Source organism: Lemur catta, chromosome 9 (assembly GCF_020740605.2).
Source record: "Lemur catta isolate mLemCat1 chromosome 9, mLemCat1.pri, whole genome shotgun sequence".
Taxonomy (NCBI): Eukaryota; Metazoa; Chordata; class Mammalia; order Primates; family Lemuridae; genus Lemur; species Lemur catta.
In genome coordinates, this window is record NC_059136.1 from 95,973,407 (window position 1) to 95,994,329 (window position 20,923).

Below are 20,923 nucleotides of genomic sequence, written 5' to 3' on the forward strand. Positions count from 1 at the left end.
AGTGGATAAAAGCAGACTCAGGGGTCAGACTGCCTGAATTCAAATTCAGCTCCACCGTTTCTGCAAGGCTGCCACTCGTCCACAGGGCACCTCTGTGTAAATGAGGGAAAGGTATCCCTTTTCTGGGCAGGACTCAACCTGCTTCAGGGTACACAGCTGGCCCAGGGGCTGCAGGCTGTTATTTGAGCCCACATGTGTACCCTTGCACGGCTGTGGGTGTTAGTCTTTACCCACTTTGAGACTGTGAGCAACTTACTTAATCTCTGAGATAACAGTACCTGCCACACAGTTGTGAAGACTAAGTGAATTAACATTTGTAAAGCACTTAGATAGTTCTTGGCACGTGGTTAAGCACTATGTATCTGTTATAAGGATTTTAGCCACTCCAGTCATCTGTCTGGTATACATTTCTCTTTACTTTTATCCCCTTTGTTTTCCATTCTTAGACATTATTTGGGCTTGTCTCTACTACCCTTTGGCCTAATGGTATGCAATAATTTATTCCTGTGTTTTTAAAAAACTTATACACTATTATTATTTTATACCAACAATATTTGTTTAGATCTACTAATATTTGTATTAGTTCCTTTGTTCATTATTTCTTCCTATAATTGAGACTTTCCATTTGGAATAGTTTTCTTTCTTCTGGGAAATTATCCTTTAGAAAGAAGTTCTTTATCTATTGGTGGTAAATTCTGTTTTTGTTTATCTGAAAATGTCTTTATCTCCCTTTTACTCCTGAAAGATAGTTTCTTGGATACAAAATTCTAGGTGGACGTTATTTTTGCATGGCATTTTGATGATTCTATCTCTGGTGCCCAGAATTGCTGTTGAGAAGTCTGCTGACCGTTTAATTATCTATCCTTTGTAAGTAACTGGCTTTCTCTTTTTTGCTGCTTTTAAGTTCTCTTTGTCTTTGGTATCCTGCTGTTTCATTATAATTATATCTGGATGTAGACTTCACTTATTTTGCCTGATATATATTGTAGGATTCATACAACCCACATCTACACATATCTGGGGATCCATGTCTTTCATCAAGCCTGGAAAATCTTAACTATTCAATATTATTTCCTGCCTTTCCTCCTATAATCTGGGACTCTGATTAGATGCATGTCAGATCTTATCATTCTGTCATTTATTTATTTATTTTTTAAATTTTATTTATTTCAGCATATTACGGGGGTACAAATGTTCAGGTTACATATATTGCCCTTGCCCCACCTGAGTATCATCTATTTTAAATTATTTTTTACACAGATTGGGCAACCCAAATCTGAAAATCTGAAATCTATAATACTCCAAAGTCCAAAACTTTCTGAGCACTGATACGACACTCAAAGGAAATGCTCATTGAAGCATTTTGGATTTTGGATTTTCAGATTTGGGACACTTAACTTCTAAGTATCATGCAAATATTCCAAAATCTGAAAAAAATCCAAAATCTGAAACACCTCTAGTCCCAGGCATTTTAGATAAGGGATATTGAACCTGTGTTTCAATCTCCTTGTCACATGGTCTTTATGGATACCTTCACGTTCACTAATTATTTCTTTAGCTGCATCATCTAATCTTCTATTTCAATCACCCATTTTTTATTTGAATAATAATTTTTCCTTTTCAAAACTTCTATTTTATCCTTTTTCAAATCTTCCTGGTCATTAAAAAAAGGTGTTAACAGTGTTTAATCTCTTAGAGGTTGGATTTCTTTCTGTAATTATATATTGTTTAATTTTTGACAAGCATCTGTAACTTTTTCTTTTTTTTTTTTAGCCTTCCCCTCACCCTCCACATAATTTTTCTTATATTGACCTTTTTATTATTAACCTTGAGATGATGGTAGGTTCACATGTCAATGTAATATAACACAGAGACTGCTAACAGGTATGGGTTTTCTTTCTGTGGGGATATATTCCGAAATACTAAAATCCACTGAATTGTAAACTTTAAAATGGTTAAAAATGGTTTAGTTTGTGTTATGTGGATTTTATCTCAATTTAAAAAACTAAGAAAATTAGGGGGAAAAGTAATACAGTGGGATCCCAAATACTGTTTACCCCATTTCCCCAGTGGGAACAGATTGCAAAACTATAGCGCAATATCACAGTCCTGCTGGGTGTTTTTGATAGTTGAATGCTTCTTAGTTATTTTTGTGATTCCATCTCTCACTTCTTTAAACATTTTAGAGATTATTATTTTTGCATTTTATTACAGATAATTCTAACATCTGAGGTCCTTTGGGCACTAAACCTGAGTGTTGTTTCTACTGACTCTCATTTGTGGTGTGTTATTCCCTTTAGTTTGGTAATCACTGACCAAGAGCCCATATTTGGTTGGTCTTAATCTATGGGAAACCTCGGGTCAGAATTGAGGATATTTTCTTTCCTCCAGAGAGGATGGATATTTGCTTCTTCTGAGATACAGGCAATGTCACCGGCCCAGGACCACTGGAGCTCCTTTCTGGGATCCAGGCTTAGTTTCAACACCCTGCTCCACGGCTTCCAGCAATAATGCTGTCAGTCTTTGTCCTTAGAAAAAAGGCTTCTTTCCTGTGCTTAGCAGTCACCACTCAGGGTTTAACTCATTTTTTTTTTTATTCAGTTTTGTTCTTTGGGCACTTTATTATTTTTCTTACTTTCACAAAACATTTTAGATTTATGTGAAATCTGTTGCTCTGCACTGGGAAGGCCTAGGGTCATCTACTTTGCCATCAGAATGAGAAAGAACTCTATTTAGTTTTGAAAAGTAAAGGTTGTATACCTAAGAATTTGATATGTGGATAACTTGCCCTAATTATTCAAAGGTTATAGAAAAACATTCTCACATATACAAAGATTTAAAAAATAAATTCCAAGTCCTTTTCTTGAAATCATATCCTGAAAATGGATTACAGTTGACCCAGCAGTAAAACATAAATGAAAAGTTCAAGACCAGAAAAAGTGGGTTATGGCCGGGCGCGGTGGCTCACGCCTGTAATCCTAGCACTCTGGGAGGCCGAGGCAGGTGGATCGCTTGAGGTCAGGAGTTCGAGACCAGCCTGAGCAAGAGCGAGACCTCGTCTCTACTAAAAAAAAAAAATAGAAAGAAATTATCTGGCCAACTAAAAATATATATAGAAAAAATTAGCCAGGCATGGTGGCGCATGCCTGTAGTCCCAGCTACTCGGGAGGCTGAGGCAGTAGGATCGCATAAGCCCAGGAGTTCGAGGTTGCTGTGAGCTAGGCTGATGCCATGGCACTCACTCTAGCCCGGGCAACAGAGCGAGAAAAAAAAAAAAAAAAATAGTGGGTTATAAAAAGAATAACCAGCAGAGAAAACAAACACAGATGTCTAAATAATAATTTCAAATTTAGTTTCAAAATTAGATTCACTGTAATAGATGGATCCTATTTCAGTACAACTGTGTGTAAGTTCATAGGAAATTCCTTTGAGGATATACAAAAAATCACTGATGGTAATTTTATCCGGAAGTTGGGATGAGGTCTGGAATAAGAGCAAGATTGAGTTTTTACTGAAAAACTTTTGTATTATTTGATTTTTGTTTTTATCATGAGTATATGAATTCTTCATCATGAAAAAAGTATTATACACAAAAAAATAAAGTACTTGTCATAACTCTAGAAAAATTATTTTTGAAAGAAAAAAATGTATACTTTTAAAATAATAATTTAAAGTAATCTACATATGAATCCTGAATTATTTTTATAAAGGTTAATTAGATTAGAAAACTTAAAGTATGCTAAATTATGTTTCTTAAATATGTAGATTCAAAAAATATACTTCTACTCCTGTCAATTTAAGAAAAAAAAATATAGATATATTTTTGAGACAGGGTCTCACTCTGTCACCCAGGCTAGAGTGCAGTGACATCATCACAGCTCACTGCAGTCTTCAATTTCAAGCAATCCTCCTGCCTCAGCCTCCCAAATAGCTGGTACTAGAGCTGTGTGCCACTACACCCAGCTAATTTTTTTATTTTTTGTATAGACGAGTTCTCGGTATGCTGCTCAGGGTGGTCTCGAACTCCTAGCCTCAAGTCATCCTCCTACCTCAGCCTCCCAATGTGTTAGGATTAGCAGGTGTGAGCTACCACGCCCAGCCCAAGAAATATATATTAAATAACAATTTTGAAAAACTTAAAGGTAATCGGTAGTAGAATTTTGTTTTCAAAAGAGAGATCATATATACATTCCATATTACTGAAGAACTTAAAAGCAAAGAAAGCATAGTTCATTAAGCAAAAGAAAAAAATAAGACAATAATTAGGGGTGTTACAAGAAGACAACCAAAGAATTTGCTGGAAGATTAATCCTATTAGTAATGATCAAAATAACTGATTCTATATTGTATTGTAATGCCCTATTTAAAAACAGAGACTCCAACTAGGCCAAAAAAGCAAAATCCAACATAATGCTATTTTTACCAAAAAAGTTAAAAACAAGTAGACAGGCAAGATATATGGGACAAATCCAAGTATAGTATTGATATCTAAGTAGAACTGGAAGCAAAAGACATTAAGTTGGATTAAGAGTCATTTTAGATTATTAATTGGATATAACTGAGAACAAAGACAGCCCACATGTATGGAGCCTCCTGCCAGGCTCTGTTCCAAGTGCTTTACTTGTCGTATTCAATATTCACAACCCTTCACTGGCTCAGCCCCAGCTACTGTGATCCCCACGCACACATAAGGAGAGTGAGGCAGAATGTGGCTACTAAGTAAAGTGCTCGAGGTCACTCAGGCAGGACAAGTGCAGACATTCTGCTTCCGGATGCAAGGCTCTCAAGGCCTGGGCACACGATACCAGCCGTTGTTGACAAACTCATATACTGTGGAAGCTTTTAACATGTTTCCTGTATTTAAAAAAATCTGGACAAGGATAAATATGATAAAGGATGAACAAAATATTTAAGTGACCTTTGAACTACTGGTGGTTTTTTCCCACTCAAAAAGCAGCAATTTAATATAAAATCTATTTGCACAATGCTTTTAGGATATTTGTCTAAAGTCTGCAATTATAAAGTCGTAATACCAAGAACAGGGATAAGAATGGTTAAGTGAAAATAAACCAATTGATAATGTAGGAAGGAAAAAAAATTTTAAATTGGTATTAGGTCAACTTACATATTTTTTTCCCAAGATACTTAGATTTAAAAAACAATACCATTTAGCCATTTAGTATAAATTTATAGTTAAGAGAAAAAGGGCATCTTAAACTTTTCCAAAACCCACATATGTATATTTTATTATGATCTTTTATTTTAAAAAGTATATTATAAAAAACTAAAATAACAAGTTTTGTCAAGAAGCACCAATTTGTATTTGTGATTAGCAAAGGGATAATAATGGAAGTGGTTTCTCTCCCCGTCACACCGTGAATTAAAAGGAGTTCTGCCGGGGAAATGTGAAGCCACATTATGATCTGATGTCACTGAATTGCAGTTAGAGAAACAGAGAACAATACAATACAAAGAAAAGAAAAAGGTTGGTATTTCTGTTAGTTTAGTGAGCTAAAAAACTTGAGATTTTACCTTTCTTCACAGCTTGGAAGATCATCAATTCTGAGTTCATGGGAAGCTCTTGTGGGTCTCTGTTCTTGGTTTCTAAAAGTGAGACTGCAAAAACAAGACATTCGCTTGTTGATTGAGCTGTCTCTGTCAAGGAAAGACTTTTTTATAAATATTTTAAAGAGAACTTCAGATCTCAAAGTAGAATTTCTTTCTCTTCTTAAAAAAAAAATGGCCCTGATGGTTTTCTTAAGAAAACCAAAAGTATGACAATAATGTATTAGAAAAATAAATTATATGTATTTATAATATTGTGGTCTACAATAATTGAGGAAGAAATTACTATACTCAATTACATTTAGTATAATAATTCTTTTTATAAATACAGACTTATCAGGAAATAGTAAAAAAGTAAGATTGTCAGGAATGTTTTGGGTTTTCATTTCATTTTCTGCACCTTAAAAAAAAAGTATACCTCTTCCAGGCATTGTTTCCAGTTAAAATGGAGGCATTACATATTTATAGGCACATATACAAAAGTATTAGAGAAAACCAGGAAAGTGAACAATCAAAATTTACTATTGTATTAGAGAATTTGTTTCCTTATAAATTAATACATTTTGAACATTTCTCCGTAAACTTATTCCAAGTATTTTTGTTGTTATTGTCAATGGAATTTCTGCTTCCATCTCTAAGTATACAGTTCAGCGGTTTTTAGTATATTTTAGTATACTTAGTATATTTTAGCACAACAAAGTTGTGCAACCATCACTATCTAATTTCAGAATCTTTTCATGACCCCCAAAAGAAACTCCACACCTGGCAGCTGTCACGCCTTGTTACCTGTATCCTTGCACTCTACCAGCCCTGGGCAATTGCTGGAGGACTTCCTGTCTCCATAGATCTGCCCATTCTGAGTCACACAATATGTGATCTTTTGTGGCTGGCTCCTTTCACTGGGCGTTTTCACTGTTAATTCACGTTGTAGCACATACCAGTACTTCATCCTTTTTCCAGCTGAATAATATCCCATTGTATGGATACACTTGTCACATTTTGTTTATCCATTCTTTAGTGGATAGACATTTGGGCTGTTTCCACATTTTGGCTGTATGAATCATGTTGCTATGCACATTCATTTGCAAGTAGGTGTGAACGTATATTTTTGTTTCTCTTGGGTAGATGTCCAGGAGTGAAACTGCTGAGTCATATGGTAACTTTTTTCTTTAACGTTTTGAGGAATTCTCAAACTGTTTTCCAAAGCAACCGCACCAGTTTACACTCCCACCAGCCATATTTGAGGGATCCAATGCCTCCATATCCTTGCCAACAGCTGTTGTTGTCTTTTTGATTCTAGCCTCCTAACTGGTATGAAGTGGTATCTCACTGTGGTTTTGTTTACAATTTTGCTGATGACTAATGATGTTGAGCATCTTTTCGTGTATTTATTAGCTATTTGTACGTCTTCTTTGGAGAGATGTCTATTCAGATCTTTTGACTATTTCTAAATTGGTTTATTTTTATTTTTATTTTTTTTAGAGATGGGGGTCCCACTCTGTTGCCCAGGCTGGAGTGAAGTGGCACGATCGTAGCTCACTGCAGCCTTGAATTCCTGGGCTCAAGGGATCCTCCCACCTCAGCCCTCTGAGTAGCTGGGACTTCAGGCATGCGCCACTGTGACTGGCTAAATTGGTTTATTTCTCTTTCATTATTGAAATTTAAAGGTTCTTTATATTTTAGACACAAGTCCTAAAGACTGTCACTTTTTATGTTAGTTTTATACCCTTCTTCTCTACTGAATTCTTTTGTATTTGCATCAGTTATAGCAATAATTTTCTTGGGGTGTCTGGATTTCTCATCTGCAAATGGGGAGAATTTTGCCTCTTCATTTCCAATTCTTAGGCCTCTAATTGTTTTCTCTTGTGTAACTGCATTGGCTAATACCTAAAATACAATGTTAAATAGTAGTAGAGACTGGGGACATCCTTGTCTTGTTCTCTATTTTAGTAGGAATGCTTTTAGTATCCCATCAATTAATTAATTATATATTCACAGGGTACAAATGCAATTTTCCTGCATTGATATATTGCACTGTGGTGAAGTCAGGGCCTTCAGTGCATCCATCACTGCAGCAATGCACATTGTACCCACCAAGCAATCACCCACATCCAGCCCCACACCCTCTGAGACTCCACTGTTCATCATTTCGCACTCTGCATCCATGTGTACACATTAGTATCCCATCAATCGAAAAATGGATTTTTGTCATTGATGATAACTTTTTTTTTTTTTTTTTTTTTTTTGAGACAGGATCTCACTCTGTCGCCCAAGCTGGAATGTAGTGGCATGATCATAGCTCACTGCAGCCTTGAACTCCAGGCCTCGAATGATCCTCCTGCTTCAGCCTCCCTGGTAGCTGGGACTACAGGCATGAGATACCATTCCCGCTAATTTTTAATTTTTTCTAGAGATGGAGTCTCAGTTTGTTGCCCAGGCTGGTCTCGAATTCCAGGCTTCAAGCGATTCTCCCACCTTATCTTCCCAAAGGGCTGGGATTACAGGCATGAGCCACTGTGCTGGCTGTATTAACTTTTCTATCACTTTTATTGTATCCTTCTTAACACTCATCATTCCATTTTATAAAAGTATTTCAGCCTGTTTTCAGCACATCTGCTTTGTAAATTGTGTGTGTGTGAGTGTGTGTGTGTGTGTGTGTGTGTCTGTGCAGTTCTATTTCTCTTTAAAGGCATGCAAAATCATTGGAAGTGCAGAAATCTTTTTGACTTGTTTCTTTCTTAATGCCAGGGCTAAACAGTTTCAGCAAATAATGGTTTCTTTAGAAAGCAAACCTGAGAGGCACCTGGCGGTTCTGTCTCCGCGTGAGTGTTATTACTGCCTGACTCCTGGGGCTTCTGTTGCGAGCAGAACACATTACCGCACAGCAGGAATGAAACAGTGAAGAGAAAAAAATGAATTTGGCACAATTCCACAGAGAACTGGATACTGTGAACTACTGCATAATGCAAAATTTATTTAAGTTTTGACATATTTTCTGCCTCATTTTAAGTAGGAATATTTTTTAAAGAGATAATGTGCTTTTGAAAAAGTGAAGAATATATTTTTCTGTCACGTTTATTTCCCTGGGTCTATTGTTATTATTACAGAAGAACAAGAACATGACAGTAGAAGCCATGAGAGTTGCTCCCCATGTTTTAGGAATATTCAGTGAAAGAAGACCCAGGGTTAAATACATTTGGTAAAATTTTGAGTGACAAAGAGGAAAAAATTCTGCAACCTTCTAGAAAGGAAAACAAGTTCATTTTCAAGAGAACAAGAATCTGCATGCCTTCGTTATAACTCTAAATACCAGGAGGCCCTACAGCAGAATTTTGAGAAAGATGTCACAAGGGCTTAGAAAACATATTACCATTTAGCTTTCTTGAAAATTGACTCTACTAGGTGTATTAATATGGAAAACCTCAAAAGAAATGTTGAGAAAAGAATCAAGCAAATGAAATATTAAAACAGTTGAAGTCTGCTGTTAGTTTTTTCCCATCCTATTTCTCCCTCTCTCTACTTTAGAAATAACCACCTTAACTTGTTTATCATTCCCATTTATAGTTATGCTACTATATATATTAATATATTTTTAAACTTCGTATAAATGTTATTATATCATGTGTATTGCTTTGTAATTTTTTTGTTCTCTAGCATATGAACTGATGGTTTTCCAGCATATAAAATTAAATGCTGTATGGTATTGCACTGTATCATGCATCCTTTCTCCTGTTCATGAACTTTAGAACCATTTTCAATTTTTCTCACTCAGATTAACATGGTAGTCTCCTTTTGTAGGGTATAGGTTTTTCTAGTTATATATTTAGAAGGGTTTATATTTAACTTTCCTTTATCTGATCCTTATTAGTGGAAGCACAAGTGGATTATCTTTTCTATCCTGTTTCATTTGTTTACTTTCCTTTTGGTCGTTTTTCCCTATTAATCTCTTGACATTCTTTATATATTTGGGATATGAGTTCTTTGTTAAATGCATTATAACTGTCTTCTCTGAGTATGTTTTATCTTTTCATTTTATTTTTGGTATATTTTGTTAAATACATCCAAAAATAGCTTTATTACGATAACACCACACAATTTGCCAGTTTGAACAGTATAATTACATGGTTTTTGGTATATTTATAGACTTGCACAACCTTTGCCATGATTTTAGATCATTTCATCACCACCCAAAAAAACTCTACACACATTAGCAGTCACTTCCCTCTCCCCTCTTTCTTGGCAACCACTAATCTACTTTCCATCTCCATGGATTTACCGACTCTGGACATTTCAGGTAAGTGGAATCATACAAAATATGTGATGTTTTGGGTCTAGCTTCTGCCACTTAGCATAATGTTTTTACATTTCATCCTGTGTTTTGGTGGTATCAATACTTAATTCCTTTTTATGGCCAAATAGTATTCCATCGTAAGGATACACCACACTTTTTATCCATTCATCAGTTGATAGGCATTTGAGTTGTTTTCACTTTTTGACTGTTATGAATCATGTACATTCATGTTCAAGTCTTCATGTGAACACGTTTTTAGTTCTCTTATTAAATACATTTTTATATTTTAATAAAGGTAGATTTATGAATCTTTTCCTTCTATTGATTTAGCTTTTTCTTTTTAAAAGTAATTTTTCCCAATACCAAGATCATAAAGATCATTATCTTGAATTTTCTTCTTGGCCTTTAAGCCATCCAGAATTTTTTTTAAGGTGGGAATTGATTTTTGTATATGGTGGAATGTAGGAATATAAATTCATTTTTATAGATTTGGATACCAGGTGGGATGACCAACCTTCCTGGCTTGCCTGGGACTTGCAGGCTTTTGGGGACATGGGACTTTTCAGTGTGAAAACTGAGAAAGTCCCAAGCAAGTGGGATGAGCTGGTCACCCAAATACCAAGTATCCTGGTATTTATTGAATAGTTCATTCTCTCCTTTGCTGATGCCACTTTGTTATATGTCGGTGAAGTTTTCTTTTATTGTCTTCCATTGATGTCAAAACTACGTGCTATATTTTTAGACTATGAATGCCATTAATTTTTAAAGAAAATTTTCTTATAATTTTTTCTAAGAAAGTCTAAAGTTATTTGAATTGTCTATGATTGACATGAGTTTTTTTTATAGCTTTAGTTTTATACTTTTTAACAAAAAATTAAATGCCACATTTCATAGCTCTATTTGATCCCTTTTGATTCCACTATTGTTAATTGCTTCCTGTGTCTTCCCTCTGGGTTCACTGTTTCTTTCCTGAAGTAGGGCCTTTCTTAGTTCTTTAGGGCGGGTCTGTAGGTAAGACACTCTCTCCATCTTTGTATATCTGAAAATGTCTTATTTTACCCATACTCTTGAATTATAGTTTGACTAATTTTCAGTTACTTTTCTCCAGTACTTTGAGAAAGTACTCTGTTGTCTTTCATATACACACACATAAGTGCTACGAAGTGCTGGTGATGATGATTATGATGATGACGTCTAGGTATAGATTCTTATTTTATTTGTCCTACTTGGTACTCACAGGAGGAGCCTGCTCGGGGACGTGCCCCACCTTACACCATCAGAACACCATTATGCTGTTCAGGCCAGAATCGCAGCCTCTGTACCCTGCCCGGGCGGCAGGGAAGGGAGGAGGGGCAGGGTAAACGTCAGCTAGAGTCTCACCTGCACTGAGACCCCTTGCACATCTCTCAGATGATCATCTCAGTTCAGCACTGAGCTCTGTTAGCAAAGGGGAGGTGTGCAAAAGCGGCCTAAATGCAGTCTCGCCATCACTGGGGGGTGTCTTCCCAGGCTAGGGCAGCCCTGGACATGCACGTGTTTTCTCAGCCCACACCCAGCGCCTCTCCTCTGGTTCTCCTGCCCAGTCGCCCAGATTCGCGCCTTGAGTGCCAGGCAGCTCAGCTCTTGCCAGCCCCATGTCCACATGTTCCCACTTGCTGTCCCGAATGGACAGGGACCTGGTGTCAGATCCCATCGGTCCTTGCAGTATCCTATTGTTCAGTCCTTTCAGCCAGATTGGACTTCCTGGAAATTAACACTAGTCTAAGTCTAGCAGGTGCCGACCAATGGCAGTGGGTGTTTCATTTTCTTTTTTTTCTTTTTTCTTTTTTTTTTTTTGAGACAGAGTCTCACTCTGTTGCCCAGGCTAGAGTGAGTGCCGTGGCATCAGCCTAGCTCACAGCAACCTCAAACTCCTGGGCTCAAGTGACCCTCCTGCTTCAGCCTCCCAAGTAGCTGGGACTACAGGCATGCGCCACCATGCCCGGCTCATTTTTTATATATATATATATATATATATATATATATATATTTTAGCTGTCCATATAATTTCTTTCTATTTTTAGTAGAGACGGGGTCTCACTCTTGCTCAGGCTGGTCTCGGACTCCTGAGCTCAAACAATCCACCCGCCTTGGCCTCCCAGAGTGCTAGGATTACAGGCGTGAGCCACAGCGCCCGGCCGGGCATTTCATTTTCAACCTCCCACCTCCTCTCCAGAGATCAAGTCTAATAGTTCTATGTCACTGTCCCTGATCAGGCCCAATACTCGTTTTTCTTCTTTTCCTCTGGATAGTGAGATCTTGGTCTCACTTACAGCCGAGCCTACCTAAATTTATAATAATTTAGTTGCCTAAAGTGGTGCACAAATTTGGCTGGCACTAAGCACTTTTTATGTCTAAGATTTCAAAGATGCAGTTTGATGGTCCTGTGATTTTTAGATATAAACTATGTCCTTTCCCCTACCAGACCTTTGACAATGAACCTGGCTGTCACTGATGTTTTACATTTAAGTCATTTATCTTTTTCTTGAAGCAATGACTGCATGTCTTCCTCTACCTGGTAAGTTAGCCTATATTTTTATATTTCTATTTCTATGTAAGTACATTTTGACATTTCTCTTTATTAAAAAAAACAAAATTAATAAAATGGAAATAGTGGAAGATAAAATCCAGGCTCACTCTCTCTACTTCATAACCCTAACCCCTCCACAAAGCCTTTATTGCCAAAGGAGTGCCTTGAGTTGACACCTTTCTGGCCATCTAGGCAGTGTGTCTGCCCAAATGTTGATATTCAATCATGAACTGCCTTAGATTGGTCTTTCGTGGTTTAATCTACATTACCCCGATTTCAGGGATTTCAGTGGAAGTCCCTGGAAAGCTGGGCAGATGTAGCCTATTGTTCTTGGGGCATCCTTTACAGCATCAGGCATATAGTAGTTGCTTCACAAAACACAGAATTAATCATAAACAGGCACTATTCAAGGGTGCCATTTCTCAACCAGGAACACAGTAGTAAAAAAGCCCCCAAACTTACCAGGAGCAGCTGCAACAGCAGCACCAGCAGAAGCAGCAAGCATTGGACCCTCGACTCCCCACTGCCTGCAGGGCGGGCGCGGCCCCTGGTGCCTCGTGGACGGGCATCTGCCGCTTGCGCATCTCCATCGGCTCCGATCCCATGGGCTGCAACGGGGAGAAGAAAAGAGGGCAGGTGTGGGGCAGGCTGCAGAGTTACCACGACAAAACCCCAGGGGTTCAGTCGTTTGGAACATTGAGAAAATACAATGTGACTATATTCGTGTCATTTTTACTAATTCCGGTAAAATTTGGTGTTTAGAATCTTAGAATCCATTAATTTATCAAACATTTAATGTCCAGCATCTGCCAAGCCTTGTGATACATTCTAGGAATACAGTGGCAGATGGAGGAGAAGACAGACACTGTGGGAAGCGCTACAATTCGGCTCCCTCTGGCCCCAAAGGGGAGCAGTGAGCCCATGAGGCCAGCGCACACATAGATGGGGGAGGAAGATGCCCCGAAAAAGGTGCCCAACTGACACAGCAGGCTGGGGGGCGATCAGGACGGGAGGGTGGTCCTGGGAGGCCAGACTGATGAGCTTCAGCTCTTTCCCAGCTGCGTCACCTTGCAGAAGTTACCCAGCTCGGTACGTGCGAAGCCCTTGGCACACCTGGTGCAGAGTAATTGTTCTATTATTCCCAGGAAGCGAGGCAGAGAGCCAGACTGTGGCCTGCCCGGACCTGCCATGCCATCCCAGGGACGTCACCCTGGCCTACCTCAATAGAGGCCAGGCCACGGGACACAAGAGACCTATGCCCCACAGCCTCTGTCCTGTTGCTGGGGACTCCAGGAATGTGTGAAGGAGAGAGACATAAAGCAGCATAATTGAGAAATTGCTAAGCCCAGTTTTACTTTTGATACTATCACTGAATTTTTGATGGAGCTAATTGCAATCTAATAGCCAGGATATAATCAAGAAACTTACAAGCAGGACTTTAGAATTAAATCCTAGATTTATTATTCTATTCTAACAAGAAATTTCTCTTTCCCTTTTCACTATTACCTACCTTCATATGCTACTGGACTTCGTTTATAATTATTCTAATTTCATTATGTTTTTTATATTGGGTTTATAAGTTCTCTTCATTAACTTAAAAGGTTTTTGTTTGTTTTTGGAGGTGAGGGGCTGTTTTTACCTATTTTTTCCCCCAGTTGAATTTTGGAATCAGTTTGTCAATGTCCAGAAATGTCATGTTGGGATTTTGATTAGGGCTACATTGAATATACAGATTTATCAGTATCTTTTATTTAGCCTGGCATGTAAGTTTCAAGACTGCGAGAGAAGAGACCTATCAAAGGGGTTTACTGTCCCTTCATCCACTGGGAAAACGATGCCCCAACACCCAGACACCACCCACATGCCCACTTGGTCGAAAGGTGGAGGCAAAGACACATTCCCAACTCATAGCCATGTTTTATGGGCACCCCTGGGTGATGGCTTTGAAGGCAGAAAGAGTTCTAAGTCCCTTTAACACCCCTAGAGCAGGAACTCTGGGCTCAAGTGAGTCCAGGCCTCACCTGCTTGCCTCACCTGTGGCATTGCAGTGGAGACAGAATGGCCACAGTGTCACTCCACTCAGGACACTGAGGCCCAAGGATGAGCCAGGACAATCTCAGACTCCAAATAAAGATGCTTTGAACAGAAAATGGTGCTCCAGGTAACCATTATTTTTTAAGAGATATTGATGAAACTTGCTTCATTACAAAAAAACATCCCAACTACTTCCCAGAAGTAAGACTGTGACATGGTGCTGTCCAGGGGTTTCAAGTGAGTCCTATTTCAACATCTCAGCCAGTACATGAAATATCTTCTCACTGATATCCTCTCTTCCGTATAGTTTAAGAGTTTTCTTCAAACAGGTCTTGCACATTTTTGATAGGTTTATTCCTGAATATTTTATAGATCTATTGTTGCTGCTGTTGTAAATGCCATGTCCCCCTTGCTCTCAACTGTGTCTTCTAAATAGTTATTTTGGAATATAGGAAGGATAAGAATACTACATTGAATTCTCTCATAGTTCTTGTAGTTTTTCTGTTGTTTCTCTTGGATTTTCTAGTTAGGTGGTAATATTGTCTGTAAATAATCAATTACGCTAGTCTCTTTGCTTCCCATACCTTTCCAAGGTATCCGTCTTTACCCTGGCCTTATTTTATTGGCCAGGAAGTTCAATAAACAGTAAAAAATAGCAATACTATTAGGTACCCTTGTCATCTTCATGACTTTCTTTAATGAGAAGATTGGTAATGCTATGTCGATATGTATGATGTGTGTTGGAAGTTTCTGGAAGATAACTTTAAAAGTTAAACAGGCTTTTGTCTACTATTTACATAGTATAAAATAAGTTATGGGCACAGTGGTGTACACCTGTAGTCCCAGTTACTAAGAAGTCTGAGGTAGGAGGACAGTTTGAGCCCAGGAGTTCAAGTCCAACCTGGGCAATGTAGCAAGATCCTGTCTCTAAAAAATAATGATGATACATGTTTTAAAAGTTAAAAAAATGAGGGAGCTCTGTAGCCTGTTATGGAAAGATCTCTGAGAATATTATAAAATAAAAATTATTTAAAAAAATAAATTGTGCTAGCCTGTCTTATTGGTTCACATATTTTATTTGCTTATACACAACTATTTCCTTGTAAATATCTGGAGAAATCTTAATGATTTAGTGAGCAAACTGTTAGAGAACATCCTAAGGTTGCTCATGACTAAATATAGCCTTCAGAAGTCAAAAGCAAATTCTATCAAAGTCTGTTCTTATACATTTTTAAAAACAGTTTTATTGAGGTCTAATGGACACACAATAAACTACACATATTTAAAATGTATAATTTGATAAGTTTTGACATGTGTATACCCAGGAAACCATCGCCACAGTCAAGGGGGTGAACAGCTATCGCCCAGAAGCTCCCTGTGCCCTCTGAGAATTCCTGTCTCGTTCTGTCCCTCCTACACCTCACTGCCCCTGGGCAGTCGCTGCTTGCTTTATATATATATATCCATTAATTTGCATTGTCTTGAATTTTATATAAACGGAACCACACAATATATTTTTTGGGGGTCTGGTTTCCTTCACTCAGCATAATTATCTTGAGATTATCGCATCTGTTGGTAGTTCATTCATTTTTATTCCTGAGCAGTATTCCATTGTATGGATTTACCACAACTAATGGACTTATACCTTTTTGATGGCTGCTGAAGAGATTAAATATTTAAGACACTGTCTTCTTTTGAACATGAAAGTCTTTAATCAGATGAATTGAGAGGGGTGTGTTACTAAGACTGTGTTCACATTTACTGCAGTGTATATAGCTGTCACACATTTCTGGAGTTCGTTCTTCTATACTGAATAATGCTTAATGATTACATTCATTGGTATTGCTTTGAATTAGCTCTGGGTTGTTAATCATTTTTCTAATTTATAATTTCTCATGCTTCTTTTCAGTGTTCTTTGTCTCAATTTATCTTTGTAGAGTTCCCATATGGTCTTATAACCTATAATATTTAATTTTTCCTCTGTATCATTAGCACTTCTTATACGGTTTTCCAGAATTCTTATGCATAGCTCAATAATTCTGACATCTTAAATCATATAAAGATGTGATAAATAAGTGTGCAGAAATACTTGTTATTCCTGTAAAAATTTACTAAGCACTTATCACCTCTCTGTACCCAACATTTTAAATTAATGGGAATGGCTTTCGTTCAGTTGTTAAATGCTGGAGTGTTTAGTGGTGGTGATGCTCATTTATACTATACCCTGATGAGCTGTGGAGAAATATGAGAGCCTGAGAGGAAGTAAAAGTGTCAATAAATATGAATATTAAAAAGAAGCAATATTGATAATTGCTTCTTTGTTGAGGTCTAATGGACACACAATAAACTACACATATTTAAAATGTATAATTTGATAAGTTTTGACATGTGTATACCCAGGAAATCACAAACACATAGGGTTTGTTATTGTATCCTCTTAACATTTATGTATGTTTTAAATTTCCTTAATAAGGTTCTTAAAATGTTGAATTCTATTAGATTTTTAAAAATCTATTGAGGCCAGGTGTGATAGCTCATGCCTGTAATCCCAGCACTTTGGGAAGCTGAAGTGGGAGGATCACTTGAGGCCAGGAGTTTGAGACCAGCCTGGGCAACATAGTGAGATGCCATCTCTACAAAACATAATAATAAAAAAAAATTAACCAGGCAGGGTGGTGTGTGACTGTAGTCCTAGCTATTTGGGAGGCTGAGGCAGGAGAATTGCTTGAGCCCAGTGTTCAAGGCTGCAGTGAGCTGTGATTATAACACTGCACTCCTGCCTGGGCAACATAGTGAGACCCTGTTTCTAAAAAAAAAAAAAATCTATTGAGATGAGCATATGATTTTCTTCCATTGAGTAGTTAATGAAGTGAATTACATTAATGCATTTTTTAATGTTGAATTACCCTTACCTTACTAAGCAAACTCTTCTTAGATCTCAAAGATAATTATTCTTTTATTATATTGCTGAAATAAATGTTACCTGTTTATAAGATTGTAAAAATATGTACACGTTAATTCAGCTAGTCTTTCAGACATTGATACAGGATCTAACTAGCCAAACCAGCTCCATACATCTTTTCCTTTGCCTTCGTTGTCTCTGTGGGAGAACTCTGGACACATTTTGTTTCCATTTGTCCTTCCTGAATCACACGGAATCGAAGCTGTTTTGACATTGCTATTCTATTCCTCTGTTCATGTGTCTCTGGAAGAGAATGCTGGTCATTTTGCTGTCCTTGAAGATGACTCCAGAACGTCACATGCACCACCCCCCAGGGTCCGGCTACCCTTGCTTGAGGGCCCTGAGGCTCAGAAGTTAGATGAGTGTAAAGTCAATGCTACCACCCTTATATGCTTCATTCTGTAATTTATGGCATTTCACAAGCAGCCTGAGGAAATGGGAATAATACAGGTTGGTAGCTTATTAAATATTTCAGATCCCAACTAAGAGATAATCCTACTCAAATGAGGGTTCAACCTAACTATAATCAGCACAGAAAAGTTTTATCTTATTTTCTGGTAAACTGACACTTGGTGGCTCAATTCCATTAATAGCTATTTATTTTCCTTATAGATTCCAAATTCTGAAAATAGCCAATATTGAATTATACATTGGAAATATGATAAAATATCAAGTATTATGTGAAAAAAATCTCTTATCTCTTAAGGCCTAAGACCCAAGTTCCTGTTCCATAAAGACACAGAATCATAGGGCAGATCTCGATGAACGAAGAACCTAAAAAGACAGAAATTTGAAACCTTCCTCAAAGACCCTTAGAAACAGGATCTTACCATCAGGGGATAGTTTAGGGACCTGAAAGAGACCAGATTACAAGGAAATTAGAGCATACAAATTCTCCTGGAGGAGACCCAAATCTCAGATCCATTTATGTAGCCTCTGAGTTACTTTTGCCTTAGTAAACCATGACTTTTGAAGTATTCCCCTTTGGGCAGTACTGCTAGGTAGGTCATGGGTGCTTCTGGAGAACAGGCCTCAGTTAGTTAAATTTTTGTCAGAACAAAGTACTACTAGAGTACTCCTCAGTACTAGCTCTGTTTGCTGTTTGACCTTGAGACACTAACCTTAAACATCTTACCTAGTTTAACTTCTTTTTTTGAGACAGGGTCTCACTCTGTCACTCTAGCTAGAGTGCAGTGGTGTCATCATAGCTCACTGCAGCCTCAAACTCCTAGGCTTAAGCAGTCCTCCCACCTCAGCCTCCCAAATACCTGGGACTACAGGTGTATGCCACCATGCTCAGCTAATTTTTTAAATTTTTGTAGAGATGGGGTCTTGTTATGTTGCCCAGCTGGTCTCCAATTCCTGGCCTCAAAAGATCCTCACTCCCTACCACCGGCCTCCCAAAGTGCTGGGATTAACAGGTGTGAGCTACCACTCCTGGCCTTCCTAGTTTTAACTGCTAACTTTGTTGTCCTACACAGAATACAGCTTATGATCCACTTTCTTGCCCTACTGGGAACCCTGCCACAGTCCTCACCATCATCCAATCTAAACTCTGGTTTGTATTTTTTTATTCCTGGTTCCTGGCTCTTGCTAATCCATTCTACCCATCACCTTCTATCCAGAAAGCTATTGTGCACGTTACAGAGACACCTATTAGAGACTCAGCACCCAAGGCTCTTGTTGGGGGCTGGTCACGTAGGCATCTTCTGGCTAGCACATAGCAAAACTGCAGACTTCCAGAAGGAAAGCAGATGTTCAGCATATATCATATGGTTTGCACACTCTAGGCACAGGGAACTATGCCATCAGGTAACTGTGGATTGAAAACACTCTCAGAGCCAAGTTCCCAGACACCAGCCAAGAGGCAATATTGCAACCCCAGTGGAAAGATTCTAAGATAGCAATCTCAAGCCTGCTATGTTAATTCTTTTCTATATGGGGACAGAAAAAAATATTTGAAGAAATAGTGGCTATAAACTTCCCAAATTTGATGAAAACCACCTATCTACATAACCAAGAAGTGCAATCAGCTCCAAGTGGATAAACACAAAAGAGATCCACACTCAGATACATCATAGTCAAAATGTTGACAGGCAAAGATAAGGAAAAAATTTAAAGTAGCTAGAGAAAAATGACTCATCACAACAAATAAATCACAAAATTAACAGCTGACTTCTTGTCACAAACAAGAGACTAGGAAGCAGTAGGACAACATATTCAAAGTGCTAAAAGATTAAAAAACCTGTCAGCCAAGAATCCTATAGAGTGAGGCTATCTTTTTAAAAAAGGAAGATAAAATAAAGATATTGCCAGATAAGCAAAAACTGAGAGAATTTGTTGCAAGCAGATCTGCCTTATCAGAAAAACTAAAGAAGGTTTCTCAGATTCGAACAAAGTGACATCAGACAGTAAATCAAACACACACTAGTTCCAAAGAAAGGAGCTAAATACGGGAACAAATTTTCTATACCTTAATAGAATTAAGGTAGTATACATCCGAAGTTGATTCTGATACATTAAGAAGTATATTGTAAGCCCTAAGAGGGCATTAAGAAGTTAGCCCGCAAATCACTAAAGAAGTGAAATGGTACACTAGAAAATATCAACATAAGACAAAGGGGGTTGGCGGAGGGAAAAGAGGAACATAGTAGTCATGAAATATAAACAAACAAAAAAAAAATGCAGAGGTAAATCCAGCCACATCAATGACAACATAAAAATTGAGTGAATTAAACAATCCAGTCAAAAGGTAGAGATTGTCAGAATGGATACAAACATGACCCAACTATATGCTGTCTACAGAAGACACAATTCAGATTTAAAAGTACAATGGGATTGAAAGGAAAAGAGTGTAAAAAATACATATCTGGCAAACAGCAACCATAAGAAAGCTGGAGTGTTTATAATAATAGCAAACAAAATACACTTAAATAAAAAATGTTACTAGAGACTAAGAGGGACATTCTGTAATGATAAAGTGGCCAATCTTTCAGGAAGATATAATAATTATATATACACCTAACAACAGAACCACAAAATACATGAAACAAAAACTGACAGAATTAATGAGAAAAATAGGCAATTCAATAATAATGGTAATGAAATTCAATATCTCACTTTCAATAATGAAGAGAACTAGATAGAAGATCAACAAGGGTATAAATAGAGGCCGTGAGGCCACTATAAACCAACTACACCTCACAGACATCTCTTGAACAGTCCACCTACATCAGTGCAATATACATTTTTCTCTAGTACACATGGAAATTCTCCAGAATAGACCATATAATTAAACAAAACAGCCTTAATAGATTTAAAATGTTTAATATAATACAAAGTAAGTTCTCCAAACACAATAGAATTAATTTAGAATTCAACAACAGAAAGACATTTGGGAAACTCAAAATATATGGAAATTAAACAACATGCTCCTAAAGAACCAATGGACTAAGAAGAAATCACAAAGAAAATCAGAAAATACTTTGACTTGAATGAAAAT

At 37.6% G+C, this 20,923-nt stretch overlaps 1 protein-coding gene across 2 annotated transcripts in view; it reads right to left on the reverse strand.

The window, feature by feature from the left end:
* RGS20 (regulator of G protein signaling 20) overlaps positions 1-20,923 on the reverse strand; it is a 61,692-nt gene that overhangs the window by 8,365 nt on the left and 32,404 nt on the right. For both annotated transcript variants that reach the window (XM_045561000.1, XM_045561001.1), the window contains exons 2-3: positions 12,888-13,033; positions 5,533-5,616 (exon numbers count right to left, since the gene is read on the reverse strand). In XM_045561000.1, coding sequence (XP_045416956.1) covers positions 5,533-5,616; positions 12,888-13,033 — 230 coding nt within the window. The remainder of the gene's footprint in view (positions 1-5,532; positions 5,617-12,887; positions 13,034-20,923) is intronic.